The 22,006-nt window shown below is 42.0% G+C and overlaps 3 protein-coding genes across 3 annotated transcripts; 2 read left to right on the top strand and 1 right to left on the bottom strand.

Annotated features, from left to right (window-relative positions):
• Positions 1-75: 75 nt before the first annotated feature.
• LOC115767241 (putative uncharacterized protein DDB_G0277255) lies at positions 76-7,119 on the bottom strand. Its single transcript, XM_030711441.1, has 3 exons — positions 6,858-7,119; positions 5,617-5,937; positions 76-1,779 (listed from the first exon to the last, which is right to left on the bottom strand). The coding sequence occupies exons 1-3, from the start codon at positions 6,939-6,941 to the stop codon at positions 157-159; spliced, it is 2,028 nt and encodes a 675-aa protein (XP_030567301.1). The 5' UTR covers positions 6,942-7,119; the 3' UTR covers positions 76-156.
• Positions 2,666-4,559, top strand: LOC115767242. Its single transcript, XM_030711442.1, has 4 exons — positions 2,666-2,724; positions 2,781-3,947; positions 4,007-4,215; positions 4,286-4,559. The coding sequence occupies exons 2-4, from the start codon at positions 2,841-2,843 to the stop codon at positions 4,503-4,505; spliced, it is 1,536 nt and encodes a 511-aa protein (XP_030567302.1). The 5' UTR covers positions 2,666-2,724; positions 2,781-2,840; the 3' UTR covers positions 4,506-4,559.
• A 459-nt stretch (positions 7,120-7,578) lies between the features above and the next one.
• Positions 7,579-20,253, top strand: LOC115767209 (autophagy protein 5). Its single transcript, XM_030711403.1, has 6 exons — positions 7,579-7,796; positions 7,877-7,976; positions 8,066-8,171; positions 8,259-8,484; positions 9,863-9,968; positions 20,007-20,253. The coding sequence occupies exons 1-6, from the start codon at positions 7,644-7,646 to the stop codon at positions 20,123-20,125; spliced, it is 810 nt and encodes a 269-aa protein (XP_030567263.1). The 5' UTR covers positions 7,579-7,643; the 3' UTR covers positions 20,126-20,253.
• The last annotated feature ends 1,753 nt before the right edge of the window (positions 20,254-22,006 follow it).

Raw genomic sequence — 22,006 nt, 5'->3', positions numbered from 1 at the left:
CTCTCTCTCTCTCTCTCTCTCTCTCTCTCTCTCTCTCTCTCTCTCTCTGCGTCTCTCGCTTTCTCTGTCTAACTATCTATGTATCTGTCTGTGTTCTCTCTCTCTCTCTCTCGCTCGCTCTCGCTGTCTCTTTCGCTGACGCTTGCCGTCTCGCTCTCATACGCGCTTGGGCTTGCTGACAATCGTGTAGTTGAGTCCGTTGTAATTGCGATGATCGAGGGCGGCATCGTTGTTGCTCTTGTTCGTTGTGGGCGTGGCACATTGGCCAGTGCCAGCTGCATTGTTGCTGTTGTTGTTGTTAGTGGCGGGCAGTGTGTTGTTGTTGTTGTTGTTGTTGTTATTATTATTATTGTTAATTAGATTATTATTGTTATTGCTGTTGTTGTTGTTGTTGCTGGTGGCAGTATTATTGCTGGACTTGCGCAGGACCCCATAGCCAAGATGACTGTCATCGGCCTTGCGAAAACTTTCCGTATCGGGACTAGCAATCAGTTCATATTCGTTCGGCGGCGGCGGACTGCAGCGCTTCGTGGGCAGCGTTAAATTCACAATCGTCTTGTAGCCGCTGGAGGTTTTATTGTTTGGCGACAGAAAGTCCAATCGATCGTAATTGGCATCCGGCGAGATCAGTACACCCACGCCCACACCGACGCCCACACCGACACCCTCGCCAATATCAATGTCTATTATTTTGGGCGTGCTGCTGCTGCTGCTGCAGGTGTTGGTGGCCAGATCCTTGCGCTTGTCGCGCTGCGAGAGCGAACGCTGGCGCACAAAATCGCTGTCACAGCTGAGGGCGGGTATGCGCTCACAGTGGCGCACATCGCCAACGCCGCGCGTCTTCCAGGCATCAGTTATGTTCTCAATGGACTCGTAGTCGCGCTCCAGCGCCAACTGCTTGCCGCAGCTCTCGTTGCGCAGCGGCAAGTCCGGCGGACTGCCGCGCAACGGATCCGGCGAGGCGGGCTTCAGTATCACAGCCGAGCCGCTGTTCTTGCTGTTGGCGTCCGAGGGCGATGATGTTGTTATGGCAACCGGTTCATATTTCACAAGATTCTTATATTTATCACATTGAGCTTGGCCGCCGCCACTGAGCAGACCCGTCGCCGCCGGGCTCACCACATTCAGCTTCTCCAGCGGCGTTGGCAGCTTGCGCGGCGGCTTATTGGGAATGTGTTTGCCTGCGACAGCGGCGGCGGCGGCGGCCTGCGATGAGACGGAGAGGCTGATGCTGTTGCCAGCTGCGGTGCCGGCGCCGGCGCTGCCGTTGGCCGAAAAATTATTGAGCGAATCATTTGAGCTAATGAAGCCGCGCAGCGATATGCAGCTCTGCGTGGAATTGATCTCAAATTCGCCGGCATGCGGATTACTCGATGGCGATGGGGGCAGCGGACTGCGCGAGCCGGGCTCCATGCAGGCGGCGGCACTGAACTGATTCTCGCCGCATTCGATGCTGCTCAGGCTGTCGCCGCTGATCAGCTTCTTCATGGACTTCATTTTGGCGGACATGCAGCGGAAGACCTCCTGCGGATTGGTATGATCCAGCGTAAAGACACCCTCGCCCGTTGTACACTTGCGTCCTGCCTCAAACTGAAATTTGCCATCCCGATAGCCATATTTGCGTATGAATCGATACGGCCACATGGCAATTGTCACATTCAGATCCTCCGATTTCAGCTGCAGTTCCGTTGGCGTCATCTGCAGCATATATGTGCGCGGCTCGATGTTGCACCGTATCGACGCCTCCGAGGGTATCAGCGTGATAATAAACAATCCGTCCTGTTGATAAAACAAAATATGATCAGCATCAGTTGCGCCTAATTGTGTGTATGTGTGTGTGTGGATATCGTGTGGCAGCCAGCTGCAGCTGTTGCCACAATTAGGCTGCTTTTTTTTGTTGTTGCTGTTGTTGTTAGAAATTGGAGCTTCCGTTTGGAGGGAGGCACGGTTCGTGTTTGTTTTCTTAACGATAACGCGATTACATTCACATATTATTTACATATTGTTTATGCAACTGGTTGGAAAAACAGTTGCCTTACATTTCTTATCGCAGCTTGGCTTCTATTTCCAAGCAAAATTCTACGTATCGCTTCTAACTACGCACTTCTTATATCAATTTTGATGATCAAGACAAGATTGGCTTGTTTTTCTGCTTTTTTTTTGGCTTTGCATTTTCGAGTCACATTTGCAAATGTTGCAAAATATGTCATTTTCAAGAGCATTCTCTCTCTCTTACTCTCTCTCTCCCTTTTAATCTCTTTGTCTCTCTTACTCTCTCGCTTTCGCTCTCCCTTTCCATATCTTTTCCCATACACGCATTGCTTTTATAGTTCGCAATTCTTCTTTGCGCTTCATTCTTAAACGTTGCATAATCATCTGTTACAGCTCTTACAGCATTTCAAAAATACATCTTCTATTCCATTTAACAGTTCTTTTTCATTTTGCATTCGCAAATGTTACGCTAATTTGTCTCTTTCTTCCCCATTCACGTTAACGTTTGTCCAGTCCAGTTTATATCAATTGAGTTTTGCTTCCTTTCGTTCCTTTAACTCATTGTTTTATGCTCTTTTCGGCTCGTTTTCTGTATACTTCCTATTTTTTTTGTATATAACCTACCTAGACCTCGGTCTCCAGCAAATAACTTAGTAAGCTTTGCGATCAGTACCGCTTTTGAGAACGAACAAGCTGGCCTTGTGGCCGAATGCAAAGTTAAATTTGAAGCTGGTCTGGTTTTTTTTTTTTTTTTGTACATTTATAACATTAAACATTGTATATTATAGAACTTGCGTGTAGCGCCCTGAAGATTTGGTTAAGCAAATTCGAAATTCAACGTATGCAGAATGGATTTGAAACGTGCCAAAAATGCCAAAAAAGAATTGGAAGAAAAGGATGCTAAGGCCTCGGACACTGTTTGGACACCAATACGCGCACTCCGAGAAGATTGGAAGACTACTAGCGAGTCGAAGAACTCGCAAAAAGAGCAACATGATCGGATTGTAGAATTCATAAGCCATCAAAGGGAGCTGGGAGCTGGCGACTCTGACGCCGACGATGAACAGGATCAAAATGCAGACGCAAATAAAGAGGAGGAGCGCATAAATGCTGAGAAAGAAGCCCAACGACAGCAGCTAATCGCAGACGGTATCAAAGAGCAACAGCGCGTGCGCCAAGCGAAATGGGAAAAGGATATGCAAAACGAACTGCACTTGCTCAACGATCTCAAGCGCGAGCAGGTGTACGATCATAAGCTTAAGAATCCCATACCCATCACGGAATGCCATACGAGCATGCATACATGCGATGAATCGCTCGCGACCATGTCGGATCTCAATAAGCTGGTGGCCCAGAGAGTACCGAAAATCTTTTTGGATGAGCTGCTCACCGAGCCGCTGCTCAGCTGGGAGTCGAACATGTTGCCCAAGAAACCAGACCTGGTCGAAGAGCTGTGCCATCTATTTCGCCAGAATATTGGACCCACGCTGGCCGTTGTGGTCGAGGGCAAACAATTCTATTGCCATTCCATGCTGTTGGGCCTAACGTCCGCCTTCTTTAACGATCGCAACTTTTCGCAGGTGCTGTATCTGCCCGCATCCAAGATAGCGTCGCGCAGTTTTGTTAACATCTATCGCTGGTTGCTGGAGCCCATTAATTCGATAACGCTCACCCAGCTGATCGAGCTAATGCGTGCCTCACAGTTCCTGGCCATCGAGGAGCTGACCAAACAATGCTGGCGACTCGCCCACGATGTGCTAAAGACCACAGATCGTGTCCTGACCATGTATATCGTATCGCAGCGCGTGTGCGTCAACATCGAGAAGATCATAACGCCCTATGTGGGACGCGTTTGGATGTCCTATGCGGCCAGTCGGGAGTTTATGAATCTGGAGTTTAGCAAAGTGCGACGTCTGCTGCAATTGGACAATCTGTCGGTCAATACGGAAATGGAAGTGAGTATTGCAAGAATATTTGGCCTCCATTGTCTACCTATCTGCTTCCAATTTAACAGGTGCTATACACGGCCATACTCTGGCTGGATGGGGATTGGCCGCTCCGGAAACGTTATGCTGTGGATCTGATGCGTGTTATACGGTTCGATGTGATGCCTTTTGTGTTCTTAATCACCTTCGATCGGCGCAAGGACGGCCCACCAGCGATGAAGTACTTGAGGGAGACGCTCAAAGTGCGCAAATTCATATTCGATGGACTCGCCGATCTGTGAGTATGCCTACAGGGTATTGCCTGTATCAGATATGCTAAGTCACAGCCCGCTCCGCCCATCTGTTAGACGCTTAAAACCGGACAGGCATGTTGGTGGCAACGGAAGCTGTCCGCGCGACTGGATCTACGATCCGTCCTGTCCCTATCATCACGGCCACATGTGCAACATGGTGCGTTATGCGACCTTCAACGAGTTCTCCAGCTACCTTCAATGGGTGCAAAGATCTGGCAATTCGAACGGCAATCGAATCAAACGCTACACTGACAATGACATTGTCTGTTGTTAAGTCAAATGGATTTTTAATGGAGAACACGACCAAAATATTTAAAGGAATATACTTTTTTACAAACGATCTTTGTTGCCTTTCCTTTATCCACTCTCCCAAACGAATTCCATCCTTATTACTTGCAGGTAAAATCCGGCTTTGCCCGGGCAAGATGTTTTGCCTTAAGCTTTAAGACGTCCCTTTTCCTGCCCCCTTGGATATTTAACATCATTTAATTCATTTATTCGCAAATATTTGTAGCCCGATCGTATGACTGTTTCCTTAAACCTTGCTCGGAAAGCTTTGCCTACCCGGAGTTGTGGATTTTGCGAAAAGTATGAGACACCTCTCAAAGTTAGCACAGTAAGCAACAAGTTTTAAAAAGGAGAATCATTATATCACAGCTCAAGAGTAGTTCAAGAGACACAAAAATCTCAAGCATTTTCTAGAAGTGTTATTGATCCCAGCCTAAGGAAGAATAATATGCCCCGGCTCCCTAGAATCTTATCCCAATACTTATCTTATTATTTAAGACATTTTCACTTTTATACCCTTGCGGGTTTCGAAATGTGTAACGCATAGAAGGTGACATATCCGAATTCATTAAGTTTATATATTCCTGATCAACAGTTGAGCCGGGTTTTTGTATGGAAAACTTTTTGGTTTTTCAAGATATCTCAAACTCAAGCTATTTTCCCTGTGCTTCTTAGATACGAGCAAAGCATTCTGAGCATTATGAAAAGGTTCGGTGATTATATTAAAAGTAGAAAGTCTTGCAACTGTTTGAATCTATGTGAGACTTTGCTTTTGCTGATATAAGCTATATCTCATATTATTTGTGTTCTTCTCAATAAACTCTCCTCGCACCGAATCAACATGGCACGACATCAAAGGTTGAAAGGTCATCAAGGTCATAATTTCTAAAGAGCTCTCAAGGAACTGCAACTTATTTGAACTAAGAACTTATCGAGAACATCTCGCGTTGAGCTCCATTTTCTGCTGCTCTATTAAGAACTTTATGTAAACTAATACCTGCCCCTCGTTCAGTTCTGGGTTTCAAAGTCTGCTCCTAAATACCTTTCGGATGTGTAAGCTCACAGCTTTGTTAGTTTAATGTAGTTCTTGGACTTACAAATGAGCTGCAATATAGATCATTGTCCTCCTCGATGGCACCGTGGGCGGCATGTAGGCCGCTATTGTCGCAAAACGCGACCGTTTGCAGTGCAGTCACCCAATCCTTGAGTTCTTCATCGCTGTTCGTATTGAGGGTTAGCTGACCATTCCGCTTGACAATCTGTATGAGATTCGCTGGCGGCGGTTCCTGTGTGATCTTAACACAATTCTCCAGTGTGAAGATCTTTGGATTCTTGTCATCTTTATTCTCGCAAATCTCCAGGCGTGCGATGCCATGGCGACTGGCCTTGAATAGGAGGCAATAGCGACTGCATGATTTCTGGAATATATAAGAGACCATAAGCATCTAATCATTAATCTAATCAAAAAATATCAAAATTAACTATAAAAAAAAGTTCCAGTTTGGGTTATAGAGTATATACAAAGAATTAAAGTCGAATAATCCGAATAGATCCGGGCAACTCTGGGTAATTTCTTCTAATATCAAGGCTTTTGTTTGGACAACTTCTCGAATACATCTCGAAGGTTGGCTTTATTAATTTGGTGTTGTAAGATCGGGTTTTAATGTTTGTGCTAATCAAATTTCCAACGAAAATTCGGACTTACATAACAAAACGACACATACATTCATTTCAACTGGGCACGGCCCCAATCCTCAAAAGGCACTTAAGAATTCCCTGACATATGGAAGTGTATACATATATGTATATATGTATATATGCATATATATCTATATATGTGTATGCATATGTATATGTATATGTATATGGAGACAACGGCACCATGAAGCATGGATGAATCCCCAAAACAGCCGTCATCGCGAGCATACACGCACGCATACATACATACATACGTTTATTGTGTGTACGAGCATGAGTGTGTGTGTGTGTGTGTGTGTGTACGTCTCAGGCGCGCACACGCAAATCGAAAATATGTTCGGCTCGCTGTTTGGCATGTTTCTTTCTTTCTCCCACCTTATGCTTCTCATTTGTATGCAACAAGTATGCAGATGGAGATATCTAGACACACACATATGCATACACACACACACGTATGGCTATGCGCACACAAGCATACAAGTGCACACACACAAATGCACATGGCGAGGTCCTGTTTTAATACGCATTTGCCAAAATAAGGAAAGTTGCATTTCGAATATATTTGGCATTTGGCATTGCACATTTGTGCAATTGTTGCTGTTTAATTGCGAAATCTGCATGTTCTTTGCCAGGCTCTTACCTTTTTCGAGATACGATTTAGCGAAAATCCAGTTTGCGTTGGAACATTAAGATATCCAGCCAAAACAGGTATTTCAACATCCATTCTGTTGAGGCCCGTTGCCGATGCTTCTCGTTTGCGTATTCAATTGGCCAGTAACAAAACGCGATCTTGTCAATTTTCATAAATGTTTAACGATTTGTATTGCTTGGTATATGCAATTGGAGATTCACACTTCATATTTACATTTGACCGCAACAAAAATAAACGCAGCCGCTGGCCAACAATTCGAGCAACTTTATTTATTTATGCGCTCCCAGAGCTGCATTCTGTATGCTGCAATCGAAATCGAACCTGCACACCGACTTACGTTATCGAATACTTGGATCGGTAGCGATCGTGCTGGCCACGAAAACATCGATAGCAATTTGAGTGGATATACGTGTGATAAGCTTTGCGATAGTTGGAGCGAGCGATATGCGCAAAGATCTTGCATGTTTGTAGCGCAATAAATACGATATAAAAATAAGCAATGGATTGCATTCGGCCACGCTACATAATTTTAAATAATACATGTTGCCGCCTTTAGTTATTAAGTGGTCACAGTCATTGCGATAGATGATGCATTTGCAAAAAATCTAAGCACGAACAGACGATATATCGATATACTAAACAAGTGGCTCCGCCAGCTCAATGCAATGAATGGGACTGCCAACCTGTTACGTATTTCGCGGTGAATGGCAGAAAACAATAACATACGGTGGATCTGCAAAAGTATATTTTGTGCAAAATATAAATAAATTAAACATGGCACACGATCGGGAGGTGCTGCGCATGATATGGGAAGGTCAAATTGGCATTTGTTTTCAAGCCGACAACGAAGAAATTGTCGGCATCCGCCCGGAGCCCTTCTATCTGATGGTCTCGCGCCTCAGCTACTTGCCCCTCGTCACAGACAAGGTAAATTCCTTTGAAAAGAAAAAACAAAGAAAACTTGTTAGTTATTTGCTAAAAACAGCTGCATTAACTTATGCCTACAGGTGCGCAAGTATTTCACCCGCTATATTGCTGCCGAGCACCAGGATGGCGCCGCCTGGTTCGATTTCAACGGGACGCCGCTGCGCTTGCATTTTCCAATAGGTACCTACAGTGGGCGGTATAGTGGGCGTGGCAACTTCTATTAAATGTTCATTATCTAATATTGCTGCGGTTTTATGTTTCATGCACAGGTGTGCTTTACGATCTGCTGCATCCGGATGACGACAGCACACCCTGGTGCATTACGATACACTTTTCCAAATTTCCCGAAGAGACGCTCGTCAAATTGAACACAAAGTATACAAAATGCATGCATATACATTCAATATATATATATATATATATATGCGAGCAGCAGCTAATGCGCACGCTTAACATTTCTAGGGAACTGCTGGAGTCGCATTATCTGTCCTGCCTGAAGGAGGCCGATGTGCTTAAGCACAGAGGCTTGGTCATCTCTGCCATGCAAAAGAAGGATCACAATCAGCTGTGGCTTGGCCTGATTAACGACAAGTTCGATCAGTTCTGGGCGGTCAACAGACGCCTCATGGAGCCCTACAGCGATCAGGAGTCATTCAAAAATATTCCAGTGCGTTTCTATCACGATGATGTAAGTTCCCAAAACCGAAGCCAACTTGAAACATCTTCCATATAACCGACAATATTTGCCACTGTAATTCAGTTATTATTTATAAGACATATGTGTAAGCTGTACTCAGTTTGTGCTCTCAGCTCAGATGTCGCTCGAGCAACTCAGCTGCTCACTTTAGGGACTCCCGAGCACATTCAGCTCGCAGTGCCGCGCCTTCTCTATTGTGAGGTCTCCTTTATAGATCAGGTTGCCCTTTGCCGCTCCTAAATGAAGCTGAATTGTTAAGTATTCCTTAATATCTGACACAATCTTCATGTGTGCTCGTGTTATATTTATTTTGTATCCTCTTCAACTATATCAAACGCATGTCCGTCTGGCTATTTCTAAGTAAACTAATTCCTCAGTTCTCGCCAAAAAAGGCTTATTATCTTGGCATGCTTGTCTCATAAAATCTCAACCCATATAATTATAATGTATAGAGTGTGAACCTCACTGTCCTTCGTGTTGTCCGTGATTACCAGCAGCCTCTCAGGGTATCAGCTCTAACCAGAGGACTAATCTGGCAGCACGGCTCTCCATGCTATAGCCCTTTGTGGCTTGCTGAGCACATTTGCTGCGTTTTGATCAAATAATAATAATAATAGCTACACACTGTAACCATAAGCAGGTCCTTCGCCATTGCATCTGTCTGTAGGTTGACATTAATTCGCAATCCTTTAACTCTTCTCACCAGCAATCCTTGACTTTTTGTAGTTACATTTGGGATTACACTTGCTTTGTTCATCCAGTTCGTATTATAAGCTATAAGAGCTTCTTGATAGGTCTCTGGCGAAAGGCCAAGGCGAAACATACAATCGAATCACAGTATCTGAGCAATTGATGTTAGATGCGGGCGCCAATTAACTCTAGATGTGGACAGGCAGTATGGGCATGGGTCGTGTATTCGCAAAATCCCCATTTCATGCAAATCTCACCAAGACAAGGATCACGATCTATAGAGCCTGACTTTGATTAAAACAAAGAGGTCTTGTATATACTTGGGATACTTCTCAATTGCGAATATTCCAACAAGTGCCAAAAGTTGAAAAGGGGCGTAAAATAAATATTGCATTTTCCATGAAAGGGTTAACTTTGTGTTTGGGCGTTTTTTTTTTGTAAAAACCCGGCCCGCGCCCAGCTCCGATTGCAACCAAGAGCAGAAGCCATATGTCTGTAAGGGTATTTGATTTTCGGCGCGCCGCAGATAGATTTACTTTCTTGTTTTATTTTTATTATCACATGCTTGAGCTTATATCAGAGCGTCGTTATCTGACGCGTGCTGCACTTAATCTTGGGCTAATCTGTACGCATAATGTTTATAATTATTATATGTATTGTTAATTATTATATTCAATAGGATTTCACGTACATGCAAAAGCTGATAACGCCGCTCAACGAGAGCGGACAAAAGAAGAATCTGGCCGACCTGATGGTCGAATTATCGACACCTGTTCGCAAAGCAGGTGAGTTGGCTCCATTTCACATAATCTATAGAATACAGAATACATATATATGTATGTGTAAGGACATTAGTTGGACACGGCCGGGCGATTTGCCGGCCATCAATTAGCCGGACGCACAATTTTGGGCAATGGGGCACAACAAATTGTGACGCTCATTCTTATAGCGGCAGCGGCATCCTGAAGTGTACATGCCTCATCCCGGTCGCATGCGCCGTCTCGCTCGCTCTGCACTGTGCGGCGTTCAGCTGAAAGGCGGCCCGAAAAGGTGCCAGTCAGTCTGGCCCAAACGTCGGCGCGCTGACTTATTTATTTTTCTATTGAAGCGAGGCAAAAGCCGCTGCCGACGTCGCTGCCACTGCCGCGGCCGATGTCCCTGCGGCACTGCCAATCATTCTTCAATTCATCAATGTCACTAACAAAAAAAAACTGAAAAATTATTGAACAATAGCCCCGGGCCAGTACCCGGAGCGACCCAAGAGAGCCGTGCAGGGTTTGCCTGTTAGACTTTTTGGCCAAGTGTTTCTTCGGGCCATTCAGCCGCACAGACAAAACCCCGCTGCAAGTGTGCGTGCATGTGTGTGTTTGTGTGTGTCTGTCTATTTTCAACAAAAACTATGAAAAGATTGTGCGTGTGGATTTTTCATGGCAAGCGAACGTTGCAAGCGACGCCGCTGGATTCCAACGCGACCTGCGGCGCCGGCGACAGACGCAAGTGCGAGCGAGCGAGCGCATAGCTAGGCAAGGTGTGCGTGTGTGTGTGTGTGTTGGCCGTGTCGTGTCGCAGTGGCTTAGGTGCAATAATAGCATTGGGAATTCCATAGCTAAACAAAAGGCGGAACTAAATACCTGCGGCTGGGATTTACGAATTACCTCGTGAAGAGCTGCTGCGCGTCGCTCTCTATCTCTCTGTGTGTGTGTTCAGGTATGTGTGTGTGTGTGTGTGTGTATGTGCATCTCTGTACGAAACACTCCCTCGACTGGCAACAACTACAATTGCTTTCATTGAGAAGCCTCGCAACACTCGAATGCCTCGAGTGCTCTCTCTCTCTCTCTCTCTCTCTCTCTCCCTGTCTGTCTTTGTCCTTAAGCCCAATATTATGCTCATGCTCCTTATGGCAGGGTATCTGCCGTTTGCATCTGTTTTTGCCAGAGAACAGCAGGTTGGCCAGTTTTTCTATTTTCCAGCGGGTATTTCCCCGTTGTCCAAGGTGTGAAATTTTTATTTGCATGCTTCGCCCAAAAATACTTCTTCTGGCCATATTCTTCTTCGTCATCTTCTTCTTGCCATCTTGTTTCGGTAATTCCCATTTGAAAGGTGAGAGATTTGGTCGAGAACAAAAACCGATCCTTTTTGCGACGAATGGATGCCAACAATTTCTGGCCGTAACACGTATTTTCCCAAAGGTCATCCAACGTGACAGTTGCATTCGATTTTCTTGTCCTTGATGCCGGACACACACACACACACACACACACACACACACACACACACACACACACACACACACACACACACACACACACACACACACACACACACACACACACACACACACGCACACACAATATTACTGCTGCACACAAATTCCTTTGCCAGCTCTTAAGTCTGGCTTAAATTGGGCCAATGGATCAGTCCAGGCACAAGTTAATTCCCGTTTAGGTCAATTGAGGGCCCAACAAAAAGGCTAAAGAATCGAATCGCAGCGAATTCCGGTAGAAATCAGCTTTAATCATTTGCTAGAATATTATTATTATCATTATTTATTGATTATTATTATAATAAATTTATTTTTCATTTAAATATATACATTATTATTATTTTATTTTAATTTTATACACATATATATTTTTATTATTAGTATTTTTTTTATTGTTATTATTTATTTAAATAATTTTTTAATTGAAGTAAAATATTTTTATTTTTTTATTATTATTTCATAACATTTTCCTGTTCTTTCTCCCATTTTCCAAAAACAATAAAATAGTCTGAAATTAAAAAAAAAAAATTGGGGATTATTTTGTTAGTCTTTTTTTTTTTTTTTTTGATTGTCTGAAATGTGGGGTAAAAATTGTTTTCAGCCAAACTAAAAAAAATTAAATAACTTTTTTCTTAAAATATTTTATATTTTCCTTTTTCCATATACATACTTTTTTTTAAGTCCGATCATTCTTCTAAAAAGAAGCGCTAATGGGAATTAATAAAAGATATTCAACTTTTTAAACGAGTAATTTTTTAAAAATACAATGTAATATAAATAAATTACAAAATATATTAATCTATTTATATATGTATTAAGTAAAACTTAAAAAAAAAAAAAAACTAACAAAAAAGAAGAATACTGAAATTGCAGAAAACCCAGTTGTACGAATTGAATACCCCTAACAAATACATACAAATACAAATCACAATGGTCGAAATCTTGTACAGATTTTTCAAGATCATATAGAAAACCCGATGTAACTGTATCGTATATATAGTTAAGCTAAATTATTTCTATTGGAAAAATTAAAGCGGCAAATGCAAGATCCAAATTTGTTTGAAAATATGAAAACAATTCAAATAGTATTAAACTAAGTTTCTCGATACTCTAAGCACCAGAAAAATAACTTCAATTCCGATCGATTTTCCTATTTCCAAGTGTCATAAAAAAAAACTCTTTGATTTTGTGCAAAGTTTCAATGAATATCAACATAGAACCCCAAGAGCGGGAGTATGCCTCGCGATCCCTGCCCCATGCCCCATGCCCCATGCCCCATGCCCCGTGCCCCCTGCCCCATGCCCCATGCTCCATGCGCTGCCAGCATAAACCGAAACGCATTCGATGGACATGTTTATGCGTGTGCCAGTCCTTTGCTCAACCCTGCCCCCACCCCCAGCATTGCCGCCCGCTCGCCCCCTCTCCCTGCTAGACAGCCCCCCTTTGGTTGTGGCATGAGTTGTTTATAGTTGGGGTTTTGCTGTGCGCAGTGCGTCTAACATTGCTTGTAATGATGATCCGTTTAGTGTGCCCGCCCCTCAACACCCACACCCGCCCACCAACTCCCCTGCGCCGCACCGCTAAGCTGCCAGCCGCTTGCCAATTGCAGTTTTGTGTAAAAGAAGAAAGAACATTTTTACCGCGCGCTGCCTTTGCATCCGCATCCGCCATGAAACACCCACAAATCACATTGAAAACGTGGTCAACAACTGTCTGTGGGTGCACGGGGGGTGTGGGGCACTTGCACGCACGTACGTCTAACATGTGCGTGCGTGCGTGCGTGCTTGTGTGTGTGCGCGCGCGCGTATGTGTAATGCGTGCATTTTCATAGAAAATTTGTATTTAAATTGAAATGATTTTCAAATATACAATGCAGTCGTCGTGGCGGTTCAAAGTAGATGCCATTCCGAGAAATCAAAAAAACCAAGCAACAACAACAACAGCAGCAGCCAAAGGCGGCCCGAGAATCTAAGACGCGTCAAAAATAAAGAAAACGCATTTCGTTGCGACTGCGCTGCTGCGCCGCTGCCACTGCTGTCTACTTTTTTTTTGCTTTGGTTTTTGTTCGGTGTTGTTGCTGTTGCTTTGTTTTTGTTTTTTGTGCAGTGTGCGCAGCGGCAGGGGGAGCGGCTAGCGGGAGCCCGTAGCACAGGCGCTTTCATGATTTGCCGCCGGCTGTGAGTGGCGGATCTGGCGTTCACCGGAAAGCAGCGTCAGCGTCGGCGTTGGCGGCGGCGTTTTGGCTTTTTGAATGCGCACACACGCACACACACATACGTACGGCAGCCAATTGCTCTCCCTCTCTGCCGCTCTCTCTCACTCGCTCTCTCTATCTAGCTTAACGCTCTCCCAATTTGTGCGCGTACGTGCGTGCCAGCTTGCATTAGTGTTGTTGCTATATTTGCGCTTGTATTTGTGTAGGCTGCTCTCGAATGTGTGAAAAGGAAGTTCTGAGATATCACCTCCGCTTATTTGTATTTACACCTCCACCTCCGCGGGCAACTTCAACTCCACCTTGCCCGTCGGAAATCGCACCTCACGCTAACAGTCAGCGCTTGTGTATTTATCACATTGCCCCGTCGCCCCGTCGCCGCGTCGCTGCTGCTGCACCATATCTTTTATGGTCAGCATTTCTGGCGGCTGCTGCTGCTGCCTCCCTTTGCTGTTGTTGTTGTTATTGTAGGTGCTGCTGCTGCTTGTTGCTGTGTTGCATTTGCCACCTTTGCATTTGCTTAGTTCCATTTCGACACATTTTCGTTTGCATTTCGTCAATCAGACAAACAATGCACAATGCAATCAGGACGACCCTCGCCCTCGATGCACGTGTGTCTGTGTGTTTGTTTGACAATTGTGTGCGCCACGCCCTGGCATTTTGGGTGGGCTGCGTGGCCAGGCAGCTGCAAAAAAAAAGAAACTCAAGCAACAAGTTGGTCCTTTGAATTCATTTTGTGGCTCACAAACGAAATCCGCTTAAAAATTTGACGTTGTTTCCATTGGAACAGTGCACACACACACGCACACACGCACACACACACACACGCACACACACACACACACACACGCACACACACACACACACACACACACACACACACACACAAATTGCCTGAAAAGCTTGCTACCGCAGCTGCTTTAAGCTCTCTCTCTCTCCCTCTCTCTTTCTCTCGCGCGCGCTCTCTTGCCATTAAGCTGGGCTTTTGTCTTTTCATTTACTCTTCGCTACTTTTGCTCTTCGTTGATTTTCACACTGTTTAATAATTTGTAACTGTTTACATTAGCGGCTTACAGCGGCCACATCCGAAAATTGTTTTCAATCAATCTGTCTGTGTATATGTATACATATGTGTATGTATGTCCAGCTCTCTCTCTCTCTCTCTCTCTCTCTCTCTCTCTCTCTCTCTCTCTCTGTCCTTCTCCCTCTCTCGCTCACCTCCATTTCCTGTGCTACATTTTGTTTATGTATTTATTGGCGCAATCTGCCGAAAAAAAAATCGCCCAGTCAACAGCTTTTGTAAACATTCGCAAGGGTATGTTCACATCGTGGCGACATTCGTAACATATATAATATGTATTTATATATAATATATATAAATATTCTTGATTAATCTGTTAAAGTCGTTGCATACCTGGCAGAATGTTGCTGCTGTTGAGCTTATTATGCTGCACAAGTGTTGTGCTATCGGTTAGGGTATCTCAGCGTCTGAGCAAGCTCTGCTTTCTGGTTGTCAACTTTGTTTCTCCATCAAAACAAATGGACTGCAATTTGCAGGAATTCGATGGCGTAGGAGAACTCGAACAGTAATAAAAACAACAACAAGCAATGCGACAATAACAAACAACAACAACAACAACACGGAGAAGTGAAAAACCATAAAGCACAGTAAAAAGCAATTGATTAGCAGTTTTTTAATGGCGTCACTGAACTGCGAAATGGAAATATGCAATCGATATATCTTTCGAGTGGCGATCGCTGGGTATTGCACAAATGAAATGGGGATGTTTATAGTCAGAAGTTACCGACTAGCAGATACCCTAAACGCAGCGCCAAGCTGCCGCATTCCTATTCCTCTGCTTCTTCTTGCTTTAATGTAAATATCCCTTTAAATTGCCGAAAAGGAAAGAACCCTGTCTCAAGATCGATAAATATCGATATTATACAATCGAAAGAGAGAGAGAGAGAGAGAGAGCTAGATTCGCGCTATATTCAGTATACCCCATTTTAGAAACAAAAATAGATAGTCTTTGCCGTGTGACCAAATGAATCGATGCCAAGCAATGCCGAATATTCTAGACTTGCCGCGACGGGGAAAGATATATCTATATATATATATATATATATATATATATATATATATATATATATATATATGATCTATAGGGTTCTCATAGAACCCTCTGCAAAGGCATAAAATACAGTTAGCTGGCTTTCCAATCAAAAGATCTGCCTTGGAGCATTTTCTAGCAGTTTTCACATAGAGTCTAACTGACAAACTTAACAATCAATTAGATCGAGAACCATTAACAGCTACATTCAGACAGATAGAGGGAGAACGAAAGAGAGAGAGAGAGAGGTGAAGCGAGAGAGAGTGAGAGAGTGAAACGTTTGATAGTGCATGGCTATATTGTTGGATTTTATTGGTTTATAGAGCACAATCTATGAAATTATTATGATGATTGACTTTCTTATCAGATATACGTACGTACAACATTCGCGCTGCAATGGTTTATTTTTAGGCGTGAGCTATGCGCCTCCAACGCTCCACGCCCCAAAGCCAACTGACTCGTGGCGAGGAGCAGCAGCAGCAACAACAACAACAGCAACAACAACAGCAGCAACAGTTGCTGTCGTTTAGTCAATTATGAGTCAGTTGTTGTTGTTGTTATTGTTATAGCCCGAACCGGTTAAAATTGGTTTAAGAGGGTATAATGTCGTAGCTGTTATAGATTCCATAAATTATATATACACATTCTTTATTGGGCCAGAGCTGCGTCGATATAGGCTATCCAATTTTAGGAGCTTCAAAAGCCAGAGACTCGAATATATAATAATTTTCCATATTTCTTCTTCCATATCGCCTTTTGCCTAGTTACATCAAACGTGGCACGCAGATTCTGCTTTAGTATATACATATTACAGATTATATATATATTATGCTATTATATGTATATTATACTAAAATATTACACTTTTTGCCTACTCCACATTTACTTTGCGCTTCGGTATGCACACACTTTTGTGTGTCACGTGGAAGCTCTGAAAATTTCATGTAGATCGGACAATAAACACCGAACACTGCATTTCCCCATATGTGTGGCATGGGTCGAAGCGAAGCAGAAGCGCAGCTTGCGATATGCATAAGTGTGTATATATGTGCTTGTGTCTGTGTGTGTGTGTGTGCGTGTGTGTGTGTCTAGTAGAATGTTTGAATGTTAGCTTGGCGCTGGGTATCTCCTAGTCGGTCATTTTCTGCTAGAGCACGCCTACTCATTGTTGTTGCCGATAATAAGACTGTTTGGCGCCATTCTCTCTGCCGTGGAGGCGCTCGCAATATTCTCAATGTTTTTCATTTTAATTAGTATTATTATTCTTGTTGTTGTTGCGCTTTTTATTGCCTTTGGCAGCTGTTGTTGTTGTTGTCGTTGTTGTTGTCGCTAATCACGTGTCGCTGGGGTCATAAATGCTGCGAGTTCTCTTTATATATTTGTACATGTGTGTGTGTGTGTGTGTGTGTGTGTGTGTGTGTGTGTGTGTGTGTGTGTGTGTGTGTGTATACCACTCGGAAAGTCGGCAATGTGTGTGGGAAATGTTGAGAGTTCATGTGCCAGTCGCCAAATCGCATCGCATGCCATAATCTATAATGGCAAACTATCCAAAACGCGGCATTTACCGCAATCGATTAGAAATTAGAATCAAACAGGCGCAGGACTAGAATATAATACGCATAATATTCCAATTTCGCCAGTTCAATTACTATATATATATATTTTAGGTCTATAGATGTTTCGATTTTGATTCCGATTCCCTCAGTTCAATTACTATAAATCTATATTCGCATAATATTCCCATTTTACCAGTCTAACAACTTTATTATATAGCTCTATCGGTTATATATGTATCTATATTGAAACGAAACACTTGCATTGAATGAATAAAGTTCTGTTAATATTCCAATTTCCCCAATTCATTTACTATATCGTTTAGATCTATAGATCTATTGTGCATGGTTTCAATATAATTCTGATAATATTCCGATTTCCCCAGTCCAACTACTATATCATATAGGTCTATAGATCTATAGGTCATGAGTATAATTCTCATAATATTCCAATTTCCCTAGCTCAATTACCATATCATATAGGTCTTTAGATCTATAGATCTATGTTGGACACAAACAGTTGCATGACTTAAAAAATTGTCCTCATAGGAACTATCGGAACTATAGGAAAGGTATTTAAAACTTCGGCAAGCTGAAATTATGTATATGGAAATCAGAATTAAATTTTAGATTATATAGAATGATCTGCTTAGATAAATTAAATAGAGTCTACGAAGAATATTTTCGAAATAATAAAATCAACAATCCAAAATTCTCGAATATTAGAATCATGAATTCAAACAAATTCTCGAATCAAGAATTGATGAATAGTTGGATATCACACAGATATTCTGTATTTGTTTTATAATCTTTTATTGCCAGAAGACATTACTATATAAGATTTATTTTTTTGTAAGCCCATTTTTGTCTAAGTTTTCTTGATCTATCAGGCGAAGTTTACTTTAAATGTGAATCAAGCTTGACCTCGACAAGTCATGGATCTTAAATAATTATGATATTTCTTTAACTATTGCTCTTTCGACTACTTATATAATAAATCTTTTGTTCTCCGAAAGAACTTTTCAATTTTTACCTGTTCTCAATTTGTCAGTTCTTCCCGTTGGTCTTATATATAATATATATTACGCAGCATACTATCCACACATCTATCTGTCATCTAGCCCCTAACTCAAGCTCCTGCTCGATCTTGGGACAGCTTCACTTGACACACATTTTTCCATACATTGGATTAACTATATAATATATATATATATATTAGTGTGTGTTGGCGTACATGAAGTCTAATGCATTATAGCTCATATATCATCATCATTGGTGGATCGGAGGCATTTCCATTTCGGGGGCAATTGGCGGGTGGGCGGACCTTTTATAAATCGGAATCAGAAATGGAATCGTATCGTGCATTTAATACGTATGCGTCCTACTTGAACTCGGGCCCGTTGCACAAATCTTATCTCTGGTCACACTCACTCGCTCAATCGCCCGCTTCCCACTGTATGTAATCGGGCATTATCAGAGCGACACACACTATATATATACATATATATATATATATTGGGTGCGATATGGTGTGTGTGTGTGTGTGTGTCTGTGTGTGCCACTTATTTGCTTGGGCATAGATGTATGTATATGAGCATGCTTTTATACCCTGTAGCGGGGCAGTATTGGGTATAGTAGAGTTGTGACCGATTACTGGACCAGCTCTATCTATTTATGTATTGAACATTCGGTTTCTTGGCTTTAGATGGCTTCTATCGGATCCCTCAGAGATATACCTTGGATTTTTGGTATGCATGCGTTGCTTCACAACGATCGTGATATATTTTTGCTTTAAAATTTCTTTGGAAGTGCTTGAAGTGAAGCCCCTTGGCAATACTTTTGCTGATCGGCAGCTGCAAACTCTTCACTTGACGAAGGGCTGTGCGGATCGTAACGAACTTCTGGACTCTAAAATGATAACGGGCGAGTTTTGGCATTGCTTAACACTGTTCTTTCTAGCGGTTTGTGGGTTCTCTGGGAGAATCCACTTACCGATCGCACTTACCAAATTGATCAGGCACAGCGTTTATTTGGGCCTTAAGTTGACTGCTTTCTCGCGCTCTTTAATAAACTCCTGGCGATGGAGTCTTTGAGGATCGCAGCCCGCAAAGGATCGCCTTTTCGAGTGTGATCGGCTTTGTGAAGAGAGCTGGAATGTTGTTGGGGCCACACAAATCGACGATCTTGGCACACTGTGCGGCGGCAGTCTATAATTATAATATACCTAGCTATAATTATAAATGACGAAAGTCAACCCAATGATCGGGCCACTTCAGATTGTTGTTGTTGCTTTTGTTGCTTGTTGCTTATCGATTATCGGTAACCGAAAGTCTTTGGCCCATGTGGCCGATAATGAGTGTGCTGTGATTTATATGGCAATCAGATGGCAGGAAATACTCATATATAGGCTATATATAGTCGCAGATTAAGCCAAGTGGGCGCCAATGTTGATTAAAAGCTTAAATAGTTTATCGCTAATCGATAAATCAGCGTGTTCTTCAGGCATATCGATAACCGACAACTGACAGACATCGAAATTGAACTAGAATTGCAATGTATATGGTTAATAAATTCAAAATAAGCATAATTTAGGAATTAGTAATAATATCATAATATATCACAGTTGAAGCTGTTCAATTTATAATACTGGCTCTGTTTCGTCTATTTCAATCTATCGACATCAGTTGGCTTTCGCACCCATGGAATCGAACTGCACGAGGAGACGCAGCTGCAATGGATGTCCGAGCATCTGAGCTATCCCGACAACTTTCTGCATTTATCGGTCGACTATAAGAACGTATAAGAGCTCACAGTGAGCGATTCCATGCTTTAATCCAGGGCCGATCTATACACGGATCGATATACACTTATCGATAACTATAGCCTATAATTTATTTATTAAGTTCAATGTACAATACATATTTATGCAATAATATATATAGATATATATATATATATATATATCTAGCTTGACTTAGCTTTTGTACTACGTAACGCAAATAGATTTGCACGTCAATTCATCGATCATTTCGATTCGTACTATTTATTCTCGCATTATTTCTCTCCGACAAACAGTTCGTGCCAAGCTATTTATAAGTCCCCTCAACGGGCCCTAAGCTCGAACGGGCCCCAAGTACAACGTGGCGAAAATCGTGCCATAAATGGTTATCAATTTCAAAGGAAAAGCCACAGGCAGAAATACGCCACGAATACGTATTACCCTCTACACTCAATCAAAGTTGGAGATCTTGAAATCGAATGGAATATCTGTTCGGGATAGCCAATAATATAATAATATTACAGGAACGCATTGCGATGGGAGGATGTGTGTTCATAAAGTGGTGAGTTAACATCTAAAAATATCCTGAAATTTTATATAGTAAGTACTTTCTCGTCTGGTAGCTAGGAAATATAATCTCTTGAATGTGCTTAAGTTGATATTATATCATTATAGTTATAATATTATGTATTATAGTTACTATTCAGGGATAAATTATATCATTTCATTATAGTTATTATGTTAATCAGGATTACTTGATGTTAGATCTTGAAAGTTATTATTCAGGGATAGATTATGTCATATCATTATAGTTTCTATATTATTCAGGCATAGTTAAAATTATATCACTATAGATATTATATTTTCGTAAATAATTGATATTAGTTCATCATAATTATTATATTATATTATTCAGTAAACTTAACGCAAGCATTATATTATTTTCATCTAAAAGTCGGTCGAAATATAATTCTCTTTGAGCTTTATATATATATATATATATATATTTATAGTATATAGCAAAATCGAATTGCTTAAAAGAAAAAAACACTTTTCAAACATAGAATACAGTTGAGAACAGCTTTCTGCCCAAGCTTTGGCATACATTAGTATAAGCACATCATAGCCCTACGTCGTCGGAGCACAGGGTATACTAAAAAAGTACAACAGAATCGTACCATTTGGCTGGGTTCATTGATTAGAACACTCGCGATTTTTATCCGCTGTCAAGATAACGGCGACCTTACACAATATTTCAACCAGCTCCAGATACTATATATATATATTAGTGTCTTTGTTTGATTTTCCTTTTACTTTTTGTTCAGTTTTTATTTTCATTAATTATTTGAAGAGCATCGATTTAAAAAATATGTCACAGAGCGCTCGGCTCACCAAAATTAGTGAACGCCACTTGAGAATGATTAATACGATTATGATTATATATACATGCATATATATATACGATTATCATTATTTATCTAGGTCGTTAGGGGAAATGGCATAGAAGTGCCATCCAATAAAAAAAGAAGCACAAATTCTTGAGAATTTATTGTTTGGACTCACGAAACGTTAGCAAATCGTTTATGACAAACCACTTATTGTTCAGATATGGACATTATCGCCACATTGATGGATCTGTGCGATCGGGTTTTGCATGCTCCCGGACACGCACACATATTTATATATAGATTCCTGGAGCGAAGTCGACATCGATGGAGCATATATTTGTCCATTTGGTCATTGATCGATCCGCTCACTTTGCTCTGTCCAAATAGGCCCGGACACAGCCAGTTGATCAGCGGGAGACATACTCAAGTGGAACCAATAACTCTTATACCATAAAACGCACAATAAACAATCGATTTATTTGCCAATTACCATGAGCCGGGCCATGCATCATCCGCG

Source organism: Drosophila novamexicana, unplaced genomic scaffold (assembly GCF_003285875.2).
Source record: "Drosophila novamexicana strain 15010-1031.04,08,12 unplaced genomic scaffold, DnovRS2.1 tig00001353-arrow-arrow-pilon, whole genome shotgun sequence".
NCBI lineage: Eukaryota > Metazoa > Arthropoda > Insecta > Diptera > Drosophilidae > Drosophila > Drosophila novamexicana.
Note: the sequence above shows the minus strand (reverse complement) of the source record. Positions and strands in the feature narration are given on the sequence as shown.